At 42.2% G+C, this 20971-nt stretch overlaps 1 protein-coding gene across 1 annotated transcript in view; it reads right to left on the bottom strand.

Annotated features, from left to right (window-relative positions):
- The window catches only part of LOC124623082 (feline leukemia virus subgroup C receptor-related protein 2), a 756299-nt gene extending 745757 nt beyond the window's left edge, over nt 1-10542 (bottom strand). The window contains exon 1 of the mRNA XM_047148874.1: nt 10270-10542. Coding sequence (XP_047004830.1) covers nt 10270-10542 — 273 coding nt within the window. The remainder of the gene's footprint in view (nt 1-10269) is intronic.
- Nucleotides 10543-20971: the final 10429 nt, after the last annotated feature.

Below are 20971 nucleotides of genomic sequence, written 5' to 3'. Positions count from 1 at the left end.
AGCTGAGTCAGTGTCCCACCGTACTAACGTGCATTAATGGTTGTGACCTCTGCCGTAAACTGTGTGCGCACAGTTCCTTCACAGTTGACGAAAATGGTGAACACGACCTCAACTGCTGATGGCGCCATTTCGCAAAGGCGGGGTGGTGTATCTCCATTCCACATACGCTGTCTTTGTTGCAGCAGTGAAATGGTAGATTCGTGTCTCATCGCCTGTTTGATGCTGTTTAGAAAATCATTGCCTTCCACGGGGTAACGCTCTACGAAATCCAGAGACGCCGTAAACCTTGCGCCTTTGCATGTGACAGAGATCGCGGAACCTAGAGTGAGCGCAGTTCAATATACTCCAGACGATCCAGGACGATGGAACGAGCACTGCCTGTTACGTTACGCATCTACTGGACAATGACCGCGATAATCACCCTGCGGATCAGATCCTCGGTTGTCTGGCTATTGTCTTTTGTCGATGGCCTTCATTTCCGACCACCATCATCCTGTCTGAGCGGGCTTCGTCAAATTGTTGGCACCATTTCACTACAGCTGGACGCTTCATTGCATTTGGTCCACGTGCCGCCGAATTTCACAATGAATCTGCGTGCGATATAGAAGTTTTTCCACAAGAATCGTACAGTCCCGTGTACTTAAACGTAAGTATTTTTCCAGTTCCCGAGCTATTTTACTCTCACACTGTGAGGCAACTGTTATTCGTACCGCTGCAGAACTCAGTCTGACAATGGGCATCTTGTTTCACGAACTCAGTCTGACAATGGGGGCCTTGTTGTACAATGGTCTTAGCGAGAAACGACATTTGTAGGTTACTTTCTCTTGGTGTCATTTAATTGCATTGATGTTTCCATACCCATCGACAACGTATACACGTTTTGGCAGCGCGTGTAGCATGCTTCTGAAGAAATCGGAAGACATCCGGGTGTCTTTGCACAAGTTCACGATTATTTGAAATGGTAGGTTGGGATGTGTAAAGACAATTGGAAAGCACTCCGAGAACTTCCTGTAGTGCTAAAAGACTATCATAAGACAGAATGGCCCGTACCTCAAAAGGAAGGTTACCGTATGAAAAATTAGTCACCCCCATACGCACGCACAGGTAAGTCGTTAGGCCTTTACAGATGGGGCAGCGATCGAGTCACGTGCTCATCAGTGCTCTACGAGAGCATAAGGCGTTAGCGATCTGTGAGATATTTTTGCTTCAAGCCGACATTGTAGGTAGACGTGGGAAAATTTAAGGACGTGACAGAGTCGCCAATGGTGTGTGAAGTTGCTGGATTTCTTGGTGTTATGCGGAGAACTGTTCCAACGTGTCTACAACCAGTGGTGTAACACAAGTAGCCACTAAATATGTCACAACTGTGGCCTAAAAAAGATGCTGACTGTGACGGACCGTTGACGCGTTTCTCGTCTTTTAAATCAAAATCACTTACAAACCCGACAGGAATTGATTCAGGCAGTGAATGAAGGTCCGTTCCCACCTGTCAGCGAGAAATTATTGCGAAAGGAACTGCATGCAATGAATATTTGAAGTCTGTCACCTCTCAAGTGTCATTTGCTCATACAGACACACAAAACTGTGTTTCAGTCGGCTAGAAATAATCAACCGTGGACAGTAGCTGACTGGCGGAACGTAACGTGGTCTGACGAATCACGTCGTCGCCTGTCTTCACAAATGACGCACGTCTGCTACTGCACCGAAGGCATTTCATCCTAAATGTGTGCGACGTCAGGCTCGAGCCGGAGATGGATCTGTGACGTTTTAGGAGTCTTTCTCTTATCGTGAATTTGGTCCGCTCACTGAGGTGGCCACTAACATGAACCAGCATGCTTATTTAAACATTCTGAACGATCGGGTGTTGCCTTTCAGTCAACATCTGCATGATGAGTATGCTATTGGTATCCCTACTTTTCAAGACAACAGCAGAGCTCATAGGGCTGGAAGAATATGTGACTAGTTTTGTGAACTCTCCCCCAGCCTGTAACATCTCTACTGGCCTGCAGAATCATATGATTTAAACCCCACAGAAAGTTAGAACAGTGGGTAAAACGCCGATATCAGCATTCCCGCAATCTGGTGGAACTGCAAGATCAGATCCTCAGCGGGTGTCTTAATCTGCATGCAACAGTACCTGTACAACTTTGTGGGTTTACTTCCTGACCAAATCCAGATAGTTATTAAGTCGAGGGCCGGAACTATGCGGTACCAAAATGTATTCGTAATGATTGCTCTAGAGGTGATTAACTTTTTGTCTAGTGAGCGTATGTCTCTCTGCACACATTTTTGTTGTACATTTTTCCGACTTCGACCAGTACTATCTGTCATTCGTAAAAGTATAGGACTTTTTTAAAAAAAAAAAAAGAAAAGAAAGACTCCCAGTATATGTAGATGTAACGACAGATGGCCAATCTGCAGAAGCTGCGTGGCTCCCGTAGGATTTGAGTCAGCTGCTGGCATTGTCAACTAAGTTGCTTTTTTTACTCGCAGCTATCCGTTGATAAAAGGTTCAGAGTTCAACAAGCCATCGACAGCAGTTGACATTGGGGAAGGGAACCGGCCGCGGTTAGTCTGGCGTGACCCAGAGGAACCACGGAAATTCTAAATCAGCACACCACGACTGAGGTTTGGATTCCTTCCTTACGAATTTAAGTCCAGTGAGATTTGCCACTGCGCCATCCTGCTTAGTATTAGCAGTCGATGTGTTACCATTTCTATTGAATTCAATGTTGTTCTTATTCTTGTTGTGGTGTTCCAAGCTAGTCTATTCTGCACACGGCTCTTCATCACTGTTCACTGCTGACAAGCCTTCGTCTCCCTCTGCAGTTTTTAGACACCCCGTACTTTCTTCCATAACCAAACTGGCGACTCTTGATGGCTCAAAATCCTTTCTTTCAGTCAACGTGTGCCAGGATTTTTTTTTTTCCAGTTAGTCTCAGTACTGCTTCATTAGTTATTCGGCCAACCCACCTAATCTTCAGCATTCTTCTGTAGCATCACATATCAAAAGCTTCTATTCTCTTTTTGTCTGAAATCCTTACTGTCTACGTTTTACTTCCGTAAAAGGCTAGCCAAGTACATTCAGAAAAGACAACCTAATACTTTCATTTATATTACATGTTTTAAAAAATTATCTTTTTTAGAAACATGTTATAGCCAGTCTGCACATTACATCTTATCTACTTCGGCCATTGTCAGCTATTTTTCTACCCAAACAGCAGAACTCCGTCGTTATCTTTGACTCATTTCGTGAAACGCCACGAGAAATGAAGCTTGAACATAAATGCAGGTGGTAGCCAATACTGCAAGGTGTGCCACGAATAGCACCTGTACAATGTCCTCGATACGTTGCAAGTATCAGCCGAAGTGGTGATAGTGTTATGTGTAGCTGCGAGTGCGTTATGTCTGAAGTAAGTGAACTCCTTTGTGGGCAGATTGTTGGTGATCGTATGGTGGGGTCTTTCGTAATTGAGGTGGCCGAAGTCATAAGGTAACACTTTTTCACGCATGTATTTTCATGCGAGTTTCGTTCACAAGCAGTGTGTTTTTTGTAACCTCAAGACATGCAAATAATTTCTCGCAGAACCCAAATGGAATACAATTTAAGTAAAATCTTTTCAATTAAGTAGGTAAAGACGAACTAGTAGTTAAAATGCCTTTTATTTCGGTATTCACGCCGCAAACGATACGATGAAGAGGGAGGGAGGGAGGGAGGGGGGAGGGGGAAGAAAGAACTATAATTATTCTTTGTTATAGCGATGTATTAACTGAGTATTCTCAAGAATGCTCTTGCTTCTTGAATGGAGAAAGGAAGTGTTCTTTCCTTCTGGAGTAATAATTAAAATTATCTGTGAGATTATGGACACCGAAAAGGAAGTTTTGTTGTGAGATTTTAAGAAGGAAACTGAGCATCGAAAAGCTTTCGAGACAATGCAAATAACGAATTTATGCTGATTAATTGGAATGTTAAAATGTAATATAAGTAAATATTTCTTTCATTAATGAGACTGCTGACTGTCTTTTCTTGCAAAAAATGAATGGAAAGCTTTTAGTTTGTAACAGTCAGCACAAGAGAGATTTGCCGATGACTTATCTTAAGCTGTTGTGAATCAGACAAGAGACGGTTCCATCTTTATTTTCAGACAGAAGCGCGGTACGACATCTGTTCACAGAGTAGGTAAAACTAAAAACTCATTGCACGAGAGTAATTCACATTGTACATGCTTGCGTTCTATTTCCCCTGTACAATTACGAGTACAACAACGGGAGGGTGTTCTAGCTGGATAATTTTGATTAGACATACCCGCGATAACGCGGGAACTGCAACATATTTTCAAAGAATCGGGGTATGTATTCTTATCTGCTGTCTATGGCTTGTAGCCTATCACACAACAAAGCCACCCTGCAGCTATGAAAACGAAACACCACCTATCCCGTGAAATCTACGTCTTAACTTTCTCTCATATTACGTTACAACAGGAAACCACCTTCATTTACTTTGGATACAAGTTTTTTATCCGTATGCTTACGACCGAATTCAAGTACACAGTACTTAAAACACATCGTTCGCCTCACGGACGTAGTCCGATGCACGTTATTTTGTGCACTAGTATTTTTGGCTACCGTTAGGACAAAATGAATTTTGTCCTTTCAAATCTGTAAAAATAACTGGCCAGTTTCCAATCTGGTAATAAAAAGAGAATCTACTATTTTACTATCCATACTGTCGTAAGTGCCCTGTTTGCCGCTGAATGTGATACCTATAGCTGACAAAGATATTTTGGATGTGTTTGTACGGAGGACTGACGAGGGACTCAAATAACGTCGTCGTTGATGGAAAAGGAAATGGACTGCCTGGTGGAGATTGACTAATAAACGTTTTCCAGAGAGAGGCTAGAATAAGCAGCTACGGCCTAAGATAAAGTGTTCGTAGAAAAATAATATTCTTTTTGCATATTGATGTGCTGACCGTAGTCAGAGCGTTGTTGTGGAGAGTAAACTTTATTGGTACATTTGTTGGCCTCCGCTAGTCACTGTAGTAGTTTTCAAGTCAGATACATTAACTTTTTTTCTAACTTTGAGACTCAAAATATCATCGTAAGCTATGTATTTTCGAACAGTATGCCCGTGATACTATGGTTCTGGTAGAACTAGAAATACTGATTTTATTTAATAATGCTGTTTTCTGTATCTGTGTGTGATTTTTCAGTTTCAACAAAATGGTCAGTGGCGATGATAGAGATTTTTTAATCGTTTGCTAGCAAAATATAAAAAGTTATTAGATAAAGTAAAAAGATATTTGACAAAACACGAAGAGTAGAAAGGAATATTGGTGGATAACTTAAAAAGAGAACTAGCTATAGAATTCTAGAAATGTAAAGAAGAGTTTAAGAAAGCTGTGCAACGTTTTATGAGACAAATGGGTAAAATCAATAATCAAGTAGCGCATTTGAATGAGGCGATATCGCGACGAATCGTGAAAGAAGAGGAGACAAAAGGAAAGACTTAAAAATTGCAACACTGGACTAGGGAATTTGAGACAAAGTGTCCAAGGAGGGTTATAATTGTTAGAGAACTAACTGAATGAGTTTTCAGAGTTGCAGAAACTGCTCAGTAAAGAAGTTGAGAGACTGTGATTTATCTATGGATAGTGTGAGTGTGACAAATGTGGATGTTCGTGGGCAGAGTGGAAAAAGGAAGAAAGCTCAGGGTAGTGGTGAGACACCCATTCCTTTAAGATGTTGGGTAAGGTGATAACCTGTTACAAGAGACGATTAGACAAGTAGGGAACCATCTCCATGTTTTCGCGGCGCAATAACTGCATCATCTTTCGGCTGTGCAGTTACATACATTTAACTTCTAATATTTCGTCTGTATATAGTTCAGCCATCTTCGGAGTGAGCCGAAACACTGACGCTTCATCACTCGCTCCGTCCTTTTTAAACTAGCGGACCGTGCCACTGCGCATGCCACCATTGATGGACAAGGCGCCAGAGACGTTGGTCGCCAGCAAAGACGTACATTGTGCATTAATTATACCTGTGGCTGCGCAGTCAGTCCACGCTGGGATGTCTATGTATCACTGAGCTGCACTGTCGCGACGTATTTGTAAGTTTATTACAGAAAGCGCCGGTTTCCGTGTCTTATGAAAGCTGAAGCCGCTATCTCTATTAATTAAATCCATCGCCAAACATATTTCAGTTTCCTCTTTCACCACCGAGTCCCAGAAAGATGATGTAGACGTAGATGTACCTGCTACGTCCCGTACATCTTTCATGGATTGTACAAGTCGTCTGTCCGATGCATGAAAGGTATTATTCACATGTCATCTAGTAAACTCCAGCCTCCTGGAGCATCAAACCATCTTTAACGGAACCCAAGAGGGCTGCTGTCTTCTGTTGGGGCGAAAGATCGCTTTTACTTTGTGCTTGCTGAGGATCCGTCCTGTTTCTGACGATAGTCTTTCCACATATGGCGAGAAAGCCACTGAAATCTCTGTCTTCTACTTAACTTATGTCCACCTTTGGTTTCATTCGTATGACCTTACATATCTGCACTGGGGATTACTCGTTAGCTTCAAAAACTCTAATTGTAGGAGCTCATCATGCAGACAGGTGTCAGCAGCAGTGATGGGATGAACCAAATGTCTGAGAACACAAACTGGTAGCAGGTACTTGCACGTAAATATAAGACTGTATGCGTCAGTTTCAGATATACTGTACGCCACAAGGTGGCATCTTTGTGCCGAACTAAAAGGTCTTAAAACGGGATTTGTGCATGGATCTAACTCAAAAGGTTTAAAAATTCATTTAATTTATCTTCCCCACGGGGGTACACAACAAACGTATCGTCAATATACCTCCAAAATACAGTGGGTTTTAAGACAGCAGATTTCAGAATCTCTTCCTCGAAATCCTTCGTAAATAAATTGGCCATCAGAGGTGACAGGGGATAACCACGGTGACACCGTCAGTGTGTTTAAAAAAATTCGTTGTTAAATAAAAAGTATGTCGAGGTCATTGCATGTTTGAAAAAAGCTGAAATATCTTTATGAAAACTGTACCAGTAAGTGATAAGAATTATGAAAGTCGAACGTTTGTGAGTAAAAACACGACACAGAAGCTGGCTAACAGATCAGAACTGTTCAGTTTCAGCGATTGTAGCTTGTCAATGAAGTCCGCGCAGTGGCGCTTGTGATGAGCACATTTTCACGCAAGAGGCGTTAGTGTTTCGCACAGCCAGTTTGGAGAGCCAATGTTACCCACTGTTAGGTCATAGGAACATCTTTCTTATGGATTTCTGGAAGTCCATGAATCGTCGTGGGAACCGCACCACTTAGTTTCGATCTTCGCACAACTTCTGGCGGAAAGGGGGAGACGTTCAGAAGAGAAGCAGACTTCCTCTTTGGTTAGGGGGGCCTTTAATGAAAGCATTTTATAGGCACTTATTTGGGCTACAGAAGAAAGATACGTTTTGTGATAGTGCATTACAGTGGGGGCTGTTGAATATACACATATGAGTATTACGAGAGATTTCAAACAGAGTAAGTCAACATTTTGGTCGGAGGGTGGACAGAAGAGACTAAGGTTGCAGTTACTGCGGCAAGGCATATACAGAAAGACGTGGAGGGCTACAGGAATTTCATGGAATAGCGTCTCTATCGGTCAAAACATTAAAATGAAGGTATTTTGGAGCGCTTGTCAGTAGGTTATCCAGAGTTGCTAGAGAAAAACTGATAGGAAGAATTTGGGACAGCGCCCAGAAACTGTTACAACTTCTTTATGAACTTTAAATTTGTCAAACAGTTATAATAATAAGAGAGATTAATACTGTGCCGGACCTGAACTCGAACCTGGGAGCTTTGCCTTTCACGGGGAAGTCCTTTATCGCCTCAGCTGTCCAAATACGACCCACGACTCGCTCTCACAGTTTCACATTCGCCAGTACATCTCCTACCTTCCAAGCTTCATGGAAGCCCTCCTGCATGCCTTGAAGGACTAGCACTCCTAGAAGATAGGATACTGCGGAGACACGGTTTACCGCAGCCTAGGGGGGGGGGGGGGAGATTGTTTTTAGATGAGGTTCGAGTTTCGGTTCAGCACACAGTTTTAATTTTCCAGGAACCTTTAAAATATGCTGCAGTTCTCTGTAATCAGAGTCCGCGTCTGAACCACAACCTTTGCGCCGAATAGAACAGCAACCAGTGACTGCCACTCAACTTTTCACAATAATTTCGTTGTCCACGGCCCGTATGCAGATTTAAACATATAGCCGCTTGTCAGTGTATTAAATTCACCGCAACTGCCGTGTAGTTGTGTATCGTGAACCTAAAATCGTACAGTATGGCAGTTCGAAATTCGTCTCTTCTCTTTCGTTTGAAGTTAGACGTGAACTAGTACGCCATCAGCCAACAATATATCTTGCAGTACGAGGAAGAAAATTTCATCTTTCCCGAGTAAGAAAGAAAGCGATACAATTCTTTTGAGTGGAAGGCTGCTATCTCACAACTAGAGATGCTGTAGCTGCCGATCAGAAGCAGATAAACTCGTGCTTGAGTTATCGTTATATTTACACTGCCTGAAGATTCAACGTAGCCTCAGAAACGTGACGGTAACAAGAAGCAGTATGCCAAAGAGGAGACAAGATTTACAAAAAAAAAAACTTTCCACCTGATGCTACGCATACGAAATTGCTATGTTTGATTAACAAGCACTTCTAACTCTACGTAGTTTAAATTCTGCTTAGCGATCGCTGTAGGGTACCTGCAATAATCTTCATCTAGAGAAATGAGTGAAGAAGACATATCAAACGGATAATTTATAAATATCAAAATGCGGAAGAAGCTTCAACAGCGATGTATTAACTCTGAAACACTGCAGGGAGAAGAATGTTAGATGCTACTAAACAATCGTAAAGTTCACTACTCCACATTTTATTCAATGTAAGTATAATTTATAGGCTATGCATTATTAATTGCAATTATTTGACCACCAGTGGTATGCTACATACCAAATTAAGTACGTAATGTCCTGTTTTATATCTTGCTGCAATCGTAAATTTTATGTGGGTTTAGTAATTACTGTTAAAGAAACACAAGAGAAACATTCAACATATAAGAATATCGCGTCAAATAATTTAGAAACGAATAACAGTACCTAATGTAATCGCATTACAACACATTTCCTTGAATACTATCCAGAAATATTTCTGAAATTGAAGTATTCATAAACACAGTTTTCAGCAGTTCCTTACCGAGTATACAACGGTTTTAGATCGAGCACTTTACCACTTTTTCAGGCCATCTTATCAATAGGCAATCCCTAAAATGGAAACAACAGTTTGATATTACTTAATCTTTGTGCCTGGAACTGGCATCTTAATTGAATCTGTGGGACTCGACCTTTTGTAGGTTCCACGCAATTTTCTATAAGTACTAGCTTGCGCGTTCCGTGACATGAGGCAGCGTCGCAAGGAACCACCTGTTTGAGCGGTCGCCACATGATTCGTATGGGATGTGTAAACGAATTCATTTCACATTTCCTTTATCGACTTTATTGGTAGTAGCTAACATAAAACAGTGCTCGATACACCTGTCTCGAGGATGCAACCATAAAAAATAATATTTATTCTCACAATTCCTCCTGTATTAATTGAAGCGAAGAAAGGGGAACGGAGCTGTTTCCGTTTCGCTGTTTACAGTTAACAGACGGAGTCACTGTTCGATATGGGTTGCTTGAACACGCGAGGTAGTCAGTAGCACTTTGTTATACGTTCAACAGGAGACACCAATCATTTATATTAATTAAATCAGCGTCTCGTATTTTTGTTAGAGAGATATCATAAGAATAAAATTGAATATTATAGGAGAGAGTTGCAGAGTGATCAGACTCGGATACAATCTCGAATTTAAGTGAAATAATTCCAGATTTTTATACTTTGGGACGCAAGAAAAAAAGAACAGGCTATAGTTTTATGCGGGCAAAAACTTAAATACATGGACAAAAACTAATGCGATCGGAAATTTACAATAAAACATACCTTACGTTGCATTTAACACTGAAATGGAGGGCTGCCTAGCTAGTGACAACACAGGTGAAGTGTATCAAGGAAACCTTATGGTTGATAACCAAAACAACATTTACCATATGCAAAGTTTTTGTCAAAGTATTCGTACTGAAGCAACATTTCGCGAACGATGTTTTTAAGGAGATAGGATAAGCCAGTTGTTTTGTAGGGTTATCTAGTAGGGTTTGCGAATGGACTTACTGTTTTCTCGAGGATCCACGAGGCGGGAAAGATGAGCGGTATGTAGAGCACCTCGTACAGCATCGCGGTCCAGTTGACGGCGTTGCTGTCGACGCGGTAGTACTCGGTGACGATGTTGGTGATGACGGAGTACTGGATCCACTGGATGGAGTTGGACAGCGAGCAGAGCACGAAGATGGCCAGCATGAGCCAGCGGCGCGCGTACAGCCGGCAGGCGGGCGGCGCCGCCGCCCCCGCGTCGGGCAGCGCCGGCGTAGCTGCGGGCGCCTCCATCGCCGGCAGCCGACTAACGCGCCGGCCCGATGCCGACGCCACAGAGCTCGAAACGACCGCCTCGCGCGTGCGCAGTCGCCTGTTTACGTAGCGCGCGCTCCTGTGCGCACCTCTCCCACGCTGTTGCTCCGCGTCTACGGGAACTGGTCCCCTCGCGTTATCAGCCTCAACACATTTGCCGCAGTTATTCTCGCTCGATTACTGCTTCGTCAGCGCGGTGGGAAAGCTCGTTCGTCCCACTCAACGCGCATGACTAAAGATCGATCACATGTTGTTGTTTTCCGTCTGGAGACTGGTTTGCTGCAGCCCTCCACTTTAGTTTATCTTTCCTGTGCAAGTTTCTTCATCCCTTTATAAATACTGATACATTGTATCGTATTGTATGGAACTTCTAACACTACCACCACTTGCAAAGTAGGTTAGAAATTAGATTAATAATGTTGCTCACGCAGCATATGTTCGCTTTATCGGGCAACAACAAAGATATTGACTGTGGATGCTATCGTCAGAATGGAAATAATGAACTCACTGTAAAAAAGTCATTCCACTTTGACTGCTAGAAGGTCCAGATCTGTATTTTAGCAATATTTGAAAACCTAACAGATGCGTTTTTCAGTAAATTCTTAATTATCAAACAATCCCAGATCAGAATAATGTTATTGTAGAAATAATTTTTGACTTGGTGTTCACGATCCACATTTTTATTAAATTTCTTGTAAATTCACATATACTTCTTCTTAATTGTCACATCATCAAGAAAACAGTTTTGTATCAATCTTCATATATTTAATGTCCACTTTAACCAAACAGAAGACTTGGCTGTTCTTTTACAAAGGGAAATAACAACTTAACTTCTGCAAAGTGAAACAAAGACTGCTCTGTGGGCATTCGCGCCAAAACGGTTACAAGTAAGTCAAAGATTATGACAGTCTCACAGAAATGAATACAAACAAGAACCATATCACTGTAATATATCGATACATCGGAGTACCTATACATTAATAATACCAGATGTGAATGTTGTCACAAAAATATGTCTGTCACTTCGCAGAAAAGTAGTACGATATTACTGGTATCGAGAACTGGGGTTGGAGTGCCGCAATGGTCATTTAAATAAAGAACCATTACAAACTGGGGACCTAGAAACGATGGAGAGGCTTCGTCCTCGCCGTAGCCCGCAGTGGTACACAACATCGCAACAGGCTACAGTAGTCCACTCATCCCACGGCTGACCCTCACCGAAGCCAGGGTTATAATACTGATAGCCGGCCGGTGGGGCCGTGCGGTTCTAGGCGCTGCAGTCTGGAACTGCGTGACCGCTACGGTCGCAGGTTCGAATCCTGCCTCGGGCATGCATGTGTGTGATGTCCTTAGGTTAGTTAGGTTTAAGTAGTTCTAAGTTCTAGGGGCCTGATGACCTCAGAAGTTAAGGCCCATAGTGCTGAGAGCGATTTTATAATACTGATACTTACACACGTTTGAAACTGCGTACTGCAATTAAGGTTTGATCTTCCTCCTCTACAGTTTTTACCGTCCCAGACTTCCATTTCTAAACTGACTATTCCTTGATGCCTCAGGATGTGCTCTATGTACCAATCACTTCTTTTAGTCAAGCAAACTTCCACATGTCGTAAACCAGGTGTCTGTAACGTGTACTCGTACATCCGTTAATCCCGTGCAAAGAAGACATTTTACTTGAAAGTCTCTTACCCGTGTCGGTGGAAATATACGATATTGCAGTGCCTGTGTTGTTTCAAATTACGATTCACTCTTCATTGGGACACGCACACGTAGGGAGGTTTGGGTCTGGCCGTGAGTCCTCTTCGGATAGCCTAATGGAAAGGCGGCCACTCGCAATAAGCGGGAAATCCTGGCTCGATCCCCTGCCGCGCATGCATGTCCGAAGGAACATTGCTACGTAATTCGGAATATCACAGGCACTCCAATTTCGTATTATCTTCTTAAGTAATTTTTGAGAAATTTTTCTGTAGAGAAAACCATCGGTCTAGCTAAAATACTTTAAAATGGATTGAAAACCATCTTGACCGTAATAAAATATTTATTTGCTATGGTAACCGGTTTCGTTCAGAATGTGCCATCTTCAGAACAATTATCACACGAAGGTACCCAATGGGTGTCAACGGAGCAGGTGTTGTCTCTCAACGAACGCCAACTGCTCAAGCAATTTTATTGAGATCAAGACTGTTTTTCATCCATTTGAAAATATTCACTTCTTGTCTGGTAGTTATCGGTCACGAATCACTTATATACCTTCAGAAAATATTTCTTAACAATTTATGTTAAATGATAACTACCTTTTTCTCAGAAATGCTGTCCCCGCCATTGTCAGTCTGCGATTTATGCCGTTTCTATTTCTGCTGTCATCTTTTACCTTGCTGCGGAAATAGCAAGGCTCATATACTACTTTTAGAGTCTCACTGTCTACACTTGTTTCTTCAGTATGGTTATCGACGTCATTCTATTAGCCTTCTTCTAGTTTGTTTATTTCGCCTTGTAACCCCTTCTCAACGTACTTCGTATTCCTTTCAACCACTACTCCAAGTCCTTTACTGTCTCTGGCAGAATTACTATACATCTACCGCCAGCCACTGTAAGATACGTGGCGGAGGGTACCCTGTACCACTACTAATCGCCGGCCGAAGTGGCCGTGCGGTTAAAGGCGCTGCAGTCTGGAACCGCAAGACCGCTACGGTCGCAGGTTCGAATCCTGCCTCGGGCATGGATGTTTGTGATGTCCTTAGGTTAGTTAGGTTTAACTAGTTCTAAGTTCTAGGGGACTAATGACCTCAGCAGTTGAGTCCCATAGTGCTCAGAGCCATTTGAACCACTACTAATCATTTCCTTTTCTGTCTATACTCCTCCTTACGAGCCCCAAACTCTCTAATCAAATTTTTATTGTCCTTACACGAAATGTATGTTGGCGTCATTAGAATCGTTCTGTGGTCAACTTAAATGCCGGTTCTCTAAATTCTCTGAATACTGCTCGTCGGAAAGAACGTCGCCTCTCCTTCAGGGATTTCCATTTGAGTTCCTGAAGCATCTCCGTAACACTTGTGTGTTGATCGAACCTACCGGTAACAAATCTTGCAGGCCGCGTTTTTAACTTCTTCGATGTTTTCCTTTAATCTGATCTGGTGGGGATCCCAGCCACTAGAACAGCACCACAGAACGGGTCGCACTTGCCTTCCAGCCTATATGCGGTCTCTTGTACAGATGAAAAACACTTACCTAAAACTCTTCCATGAGCTTAAGTCAACGAATCGCCTTCCCCCCTACAACCTTTGCACGCTCGTTCCATTTCATGCTGCTATGCAGCGTTAAGCCTACGTATTTAATGTATCTGACTCTGTCAAGTAGCACTCTACTAACGCCGTATTAGGACATTACGAGTTTTTCCTACTCGTCTGCGTAACTTACATTCCACTACATTTAGAGCTGTTGTTGTGGTCTTCAGTCCTGAGACTGGTTTGATGCAGCTCTCCATGCTACTCTATCCTGTGCAAGCTTCTTCATCTCCCAGTACTTACTGCAACCTACATCCTTCTGAATCTGCTTAGTGTATTGATCTCTTGGTCTCCCTCTACGATTTTTACCCTCCACGCTGCCCTTCAACGCTAAATTTGTGATTCCTTGATGCCTCAAAACATGTCCTACCAACCGATCCCTTCTTCTAGTCAAGTTGTGCCACAAACTTCTCTTCTCCCCAATCCTATTCAATACCTCCTCGTTAGTTATGTGATCTACCCACCTTATCTTCAGCATTCCTCTGTAGCACCACATTTCGAAAGCTTCTATTCTCTTCTTGTCCAAACTATTTATCGTCCATGTTTCACTTCCATACACGGCTACACTCCATACAAATACTTTCAGAAACGACTTCCTGACATTTAAATCTATACTCGATGTTAACAAATTTCTCTTCTTCAGAAACGGTTTCCTTGCCATTGCCAGTCTACATTTTATATCCTCTCTACTTCGACCATTATCAGTTATTTTACTCCCTTAATAGCGAAACTCCTTTACTACTTTAAGTGTCTCATTTCCTAATCTTATTCCCTCAGCATCACACGACTTAATTTGACTACATTCCATTATCCTCGTTTTGCTTTTGTTGATGTTCATCTTATACCCTCCTTTCAAGACACTGTCCATTCCGTTCAACTGCTCTTCCAAGTCCTTTGCTGTCTCTGACAGAATCACAATGTCATCGGCGAACCTCAAAGTGTTTATTTCTTCTCCATGAATTTTAATACCTACTCCGAATTTTTCTTTTATTTCCTTTACTGCTTGCTCAATATACAGATTGAATAACATCGGGGAGAGGCTACAACCCTGTCTCACTCCTTTCCCAACCACTGCTTCCCTTTCATGTCCCTCGACTCTTATAACTGCCATCTGGTTTCTGTACAAATTGTAAATAGCCTTTCGCTCCCTGTATTTTACCCCTGCCACCTTCAGAATTTGAAAGAGAGTATTCCAGTTAACATTGTCAAAAGCTTTCTCTAAGTCTACAAATGCTAGAAACGTAGGTTTGCCTTTTCTTAATCTTTCTTCTAAGGTAAGTCGTAAGGTTAGTATTGCCTCACGTGTTCCAACATTTCTACGGAATCCAAACTGATCTTCCCCGAGGTCCGCTTCTACCAGTTTTTCCATTCGTCTGTAAAGAATTCGCGTTAGTATTTTGCAGCTGTGACTTATTAAACTGATAGTTCGGTAATTTTCACATCTGTCAACACCTGCTGTTTTTGGAATTGGAATTATCACATTCTTCTTGAAGTCTGAGGGTATTTTGCCTGTCTCATACATCTTGCTCACCAGATGGTAGAGTTTTGTCATGACTGGCTCTCCCAAGGCCGTCAATAGTTCTAATGGGATGTTGTCTACTCCCGGAGCCTTGTTTCGACTCAGGTCTTTCAGTGCTCTGTCAAACGCTTCACGCAGTATCTTATCTCCCATTTCGTTTTCACCTACATCCTCTTCCATTTCCATAATATTGTCCTCAAGTACATCTCCCTTGTATAAACCCTCTATATACTCCTTCCACCTTTCTGCCTTCCCTTCTTTGCTTAGAACTGGGTTGCCATCTGAGCTCTTGATATTCATACAAGTGGTTCTCTTCTCTCCAAAGGTCTCTTTAATTTTCCTGTAGGCTGTATCTATCTTACCCCTAGTGAGACAAGTCTCTACATCCTTACATTTGTCCTCTAGCCATCCCTGCTTAGCCATTTTGCACTTCCTGTCGATCACATTTTTGAGACGTTTGTATTCCTTTTTGCCTGCTTCATGTACTGCATTTTTATATTTTATCCTTTCATCAATTAAATTCAATATTTCTTCTCTTACCCAAGGATTTCTACTAGCCCTTGTCTTTTTACCTACTTGATCCTCTGCTGCCTTCACTACTTCATCCCTCAGAGCTACCCATTCTTTTCTACTGTATTTCTTTCCCCCATTCCTGTCAATTGTTCCCTTGTGCTCTCCCTGAAACTCTCTACAACCTCTGGTTCTTTCAGTTTATCCAGGTCTCATCTCCTTAAATTTCCACCTTTTTGCAGTTTCTTCAGTTTTAATCTACAGTTCATAACCAATAGATTGTGGTCAGAGTCCACATCTGCGCCTGGAAATGTCTTACAACTTAAAACCTGGTTCCTAAATCTCTGTCTTACCATTATATAGTCTATCTGATACCTTTTAGTATCTCCAGGGTTCTTCCATGTATACAACCTTCTGTCATGATTCTTGAACCAAGTGTTAGCTATGATTAATTTATCCTCTGTGCAAAATTCTACCAGACGGCTTCCTCTTTCATTTCTTACCCCCGATCCGTTTTCACCTAGTATGTTTCCTTCTCTCCCTTTTCCTACTCTCGAATTCCAGTCTCCCATGACTATTAAATTGTCGTCTGCCTTCACTACCTGAATAATTTCTTTTATCTGATCATACATTTCATCAATTTCTTCATCATCTGCAGAGCTAGTTGGCATATAAACTTGTACTACTGTAGTAGGCATGGGCTTTGTGTCTATCTTGGCCACAATAATGCGTTCACTATGCTGTTTGTAGTAGCTTACCCGTACTCCTATTTTTTTATTCATTATTAAACCTACTCCTGCATTACCCCTATTTGATTTTGCATTTATAACCCTGTAATCACCAGACCAAAAGTCTTGTTCCTCCTGCCACCGAACTTCACTAATTCCCACTATATCTAACTTTAACCTATCAATTTCATTTTTTAAATTTTCTGACCTACCTGCCCGATTAAGGGATCTGACATTCCACGCTCCGATCCGTAGAACGCCAGTTTTCTTTCTCCTGATAACGACGTCATCTTGAGTAGTCCCCGCCCGGAGATCCGAATGGGGGACTATTTTACCTCTGGAATATTTTACCCAAGAGGACGCCATCATCATTTAATCATACAGTAAAGCTGCATGTCCTCGGGAAAAAATACGGCTGTAGTTTCCCCCTGCTTTCTGCCGTGCGCAGTACCAGCACAGCAAGGCCGTTTTGGTTAATGTTACAAGGCCAGATCAGTCAATCATCCAGACTGTTGCCCCTGCAACTACTGAAAAGGCTGCTGCCCCTCTTCAGGAACCACATGTTTGTCTGGCCTCTCAACAGATACCCCTCCGTTGTCATTTAGAGCTAGCTGCGATTAATCACACAAACCATAAATTTTATCTACGTTATCCTCCTACAGTCATTCAACAACTAGAACTTCCCGTACACAACAGCAGATTGTTACTTACCTGCTCCGTCAGATCGTTTATGTACATAGAGAATAACAGTGGTTCTATCGCACTTCCCTGCGGCACTCCTGACGATACCCTTGCCTCGGGTGAACACTGGCCGTCGAGGACAACATACTGGGTTCTGTTACTTAAGAAGTCTTCGAGCCACTCACATACCTGGGAACCTCCTCCGTATGCTTGTACCTCCGTTAACAGTCGAAAATGTACCATCGTGTCAAATGCTTAAAGAAAATTTCCTGGTTCGCACGAGAAAAGCGCAAGCTGAGTTTCGCACGAGAGATGTTTTCTAAAACCTCGCTGATATGTGGACTGAAGCTTTTCCCTCTCCAGGAACTTTTTTTTATATCTGAGAAAATGTTCAAGGATTCTGCAGTAAATTGTTGTTAAGCACAGTGGTCTGTAATTTTGCTGGTCCGCTCTTTTACTTCTCTTATACAGGGTGTCCCGTCTATGCTGACCACCCTAAATTACTGTTTGTCGAGATGCAGATTACAAAATGTTTCAAGCAAATGTTCTTTAGCCGTCAGGGGGACATCCATCAGCATGACTGCCTTTGTTGTAGCTTTGTTTTTTACAAAGATATGAACAGCGGTATGACTTTTTTAAATGGCACCCTGTATTTTTTATTCAGTAATTCATTTCCTCTCCTAAAGACCTATTCAAAAACGTATCACAGTGTACCATTCACTGAAACACAACGTAATTAATTACATAACACAACAATGACTTTGAGCCCAAGATCAAAAACTCATCCACTTGCTGGAGTTGTCAGAAAACAAATGAAGGCCAAGTAAAAACATAACACGAAACTGACTTTGACTGTCCTGTGCCATTGCCCCGGAGTAGAACATTCAGAGGTGCTCAAAGTGGTGACCCTGGACGCCGATACACTGGTGGACTTGTTGAATGAAAGAACTGTATACTGCTTACAGTGTTGCCTGCTGAAGAGAATTACAAGCAAGCACGATACGTTCCTGCATGTCCTCTTTAGTTGTTAGAATACGTCTTTAATGCATCCCCAAAGAAAAAAGCCCAGAAGATTTAAATCAGGAGACCTAGCAGGGCAAGTAACTGTTCCTCCTCTTCCAATCCATCTGGCAGGCTACTTTCGGTTCAGAACACGACGTGCACGCAAGGCTTTATGTGCTGGACATCCATCGTGTTGATACCACATAAGCATTCTGGTTCTTAGCGGCACTTCATCCAGAAGAGGAAGAAGAATTCGTCTGAGGAAGTTGGCATACGCTGTGTCGCTTAGACTACCATTGATGAAATAAGGGCCAATAATTGTAGTACCAAACATCCCATACCAACATTAACTCTCCGTTGACGCTGATGTTCCACCTGTCTGATCCATCGTGGGTTGTCGCTGGACCAATAACGCAAGTTCCTTGTATGTACCCGTCCTTTGTTTGAGAAGGAACACTCATCGGTAAACAGAACATTGGAGAAGTTCGGGTTGGCGATGATTTGCTGCTGTGCCCACTGACAGAACTGTACACGATTCTGGAAATCATTCGCATGCAAATCTTTATGTAGGTGAACATGTTAAGAATGGAACCGGAGACGTGTAAAAATACGATGTACACTGGTTTCAGGAATGCCAATCTCGTGTTCAAGCTGCCGTGTGCTCGCATGTGGAGTCGTAGCAATGGCAGCGAGGACAGTAACTTCGGCAGCTTCGTCTGTGCGAGTGCTACGACGATTGTGTTGCCGTGGGTTGAAGCTTCCCGTTTCGTGAAGCGTCACAACAAGACGAGAAAACATCCGTCGGGAAGATGGGCTCTTGTAAGGATATCGCTCTGTGTACAGTTCCGCTTCCTGCGCAGCATTTGGCCTACCTTCAACAACAACAACAATAAAAGAAACGTTATGTCGATGTAGTTTGTAGGGAGGACAGCCTTTACTGTATGCCTACTGTACACAACAGCATTTAAAAGGGCTAAACTACTGTATTAAATGTACCCATACATAAGAAAATAGTATTGCAATTACTGTTCTGCTAACTTACATTCCCCATTGATGAGTAGCACTTCCACCTTCTCTTCGTTGTTGTACATTCTTCTCACACAACTCTTCAACTGGCGATGGTTGACGGAATGACGTGTGTGCATTCTACTTATGTTTACATTTGTCCTCTGTCAACGTCAGCACGTGGATGTGTTCCATTACCCCGAGTACCTGCACTAAGCGCTGGGAGCGTCAACGTCAGTGTTGTGTTATGTAATTAATAACGTTGTGTTTCAGTGAATGGTACATTGTGATACGTTTTTGAATAGGTCTTTAGGAGAGGAAATGAATTACCGAATAAAAAATACAGGGTGCCATTAAAAAAAGTCATACCGCTGTTCATATCTTTGGAAAAAAAACAAACAAACAAAGCTACAACGAAGGCAATCAGCATGATTGATGTTCCCCTGACGGCTAAAGAACATTTTCTTGAAACATTTTGTAACTTGCATATGGACAAACAGTTATTTAGGGTGGTCAACATAAGTGTGACACCCTGTATATATGAGTCACCTGCGGTTTGTTTTATTTATTTATTTATTTATTACAGTCGCTTGGGACTTTGAGTTGCACGAGAAATTCGCAAAAAAAGCAAGTTAAGTAAGGGGCCAGTGCTGCTGAGTAATCTTTGTAAAACCGAACTGCGATTCCATCAGGACATGGTGACTTATTTGCTTTCAACTATTTCAGTTGTTTCTCTACACCAGCGATCCTTGTTACTATGCCCTTCACAGTAATAACTTTTTAACTGGGAGTGCAACAGCCTTTGCTTCCTGAGCTTTTTTCGAATTTCTTTGTTAAGCTACGATGAGTCTTTTCCTTCCTTAATCCACTTATTCGGTACATACTTCTTCAGAGTATGATTTACAATGCGTTAAACCACGACAACAGTTCCTTTACGTCCATCGTACTGGAACTAAATGATGTCAGGTCATTGTCTAAGTAGGATTCTAACGATCTATCTGTTCTTACTAGCGGAAATACTGTCCCAGCCTTCTTGACTGATTTATTAACTTTATTAACCAAAGTGTTATAATGACGTCATGGTCACTAATCGCTGCATCTATACTGACGCCGTCGGTTATGTCAGGCCTGTTTGCAGGTACGCGATCTTAAATATTTCCATAGCGTGTGGGCTGTCGAACTGTCTGCTCAAGACAGTTTTCGGAAAACGTATTCAAAAGAACTTCGCAAGACTGTCTGTCTGTACCCCCTGCAATGAAACAATAGACGTCCATATTCCGGTATTCGGTAGGTTAAAGTCGCCTCCAACTAACAATGAATGACCTGGGTATTTCTGCACTACTTACCATAGACTTTCTGTCAATGACTTTAAACCTTCACAACCGACTCGGGTGACCGGTAAAAACATCTGACAGTTAATTTGATTTCAGCTATACCCGTTATACTCCACCAGATAACTTCACTGTCAGATTCATATTCGACCTAAGCAGAGACAATATTATTGTCAACTGCAATAAACACACCCACTCCTATGGCGTCTCATTTGTCTATACGGTGTACGATCAATGAATCGCTAAATATCTTGGAGCTTTGTACTTAGGGTTTCAACCAGCTCTCGGACTCGAGAATAATTTGAGCGCAAGAAGCTTCGTGGTGGGCAGTAAATTCGGGAATTTTGC

Source organism: Schistocerca americana, chromosome 7 (assembly GCF_021461395.2).
Source record: "Schistocerca americana isolate TAMUIC-IGC-003095 chromosome 7, iqSchAmer2.1, whole genome shotgun sequence".
Taxonomy (NCBI): domain Eukaryota; kingdom Metazoa; phylum Arthropoda; class Insecta; order Orthoptera; family Acrididae; genus Schistocerca; species Schistocerca americana.
The sequence above is the reverse complement of the archived record's forward strand: the minus strand, read 5'-3'. Positions and strand labels throughout refer to the sequence as shown.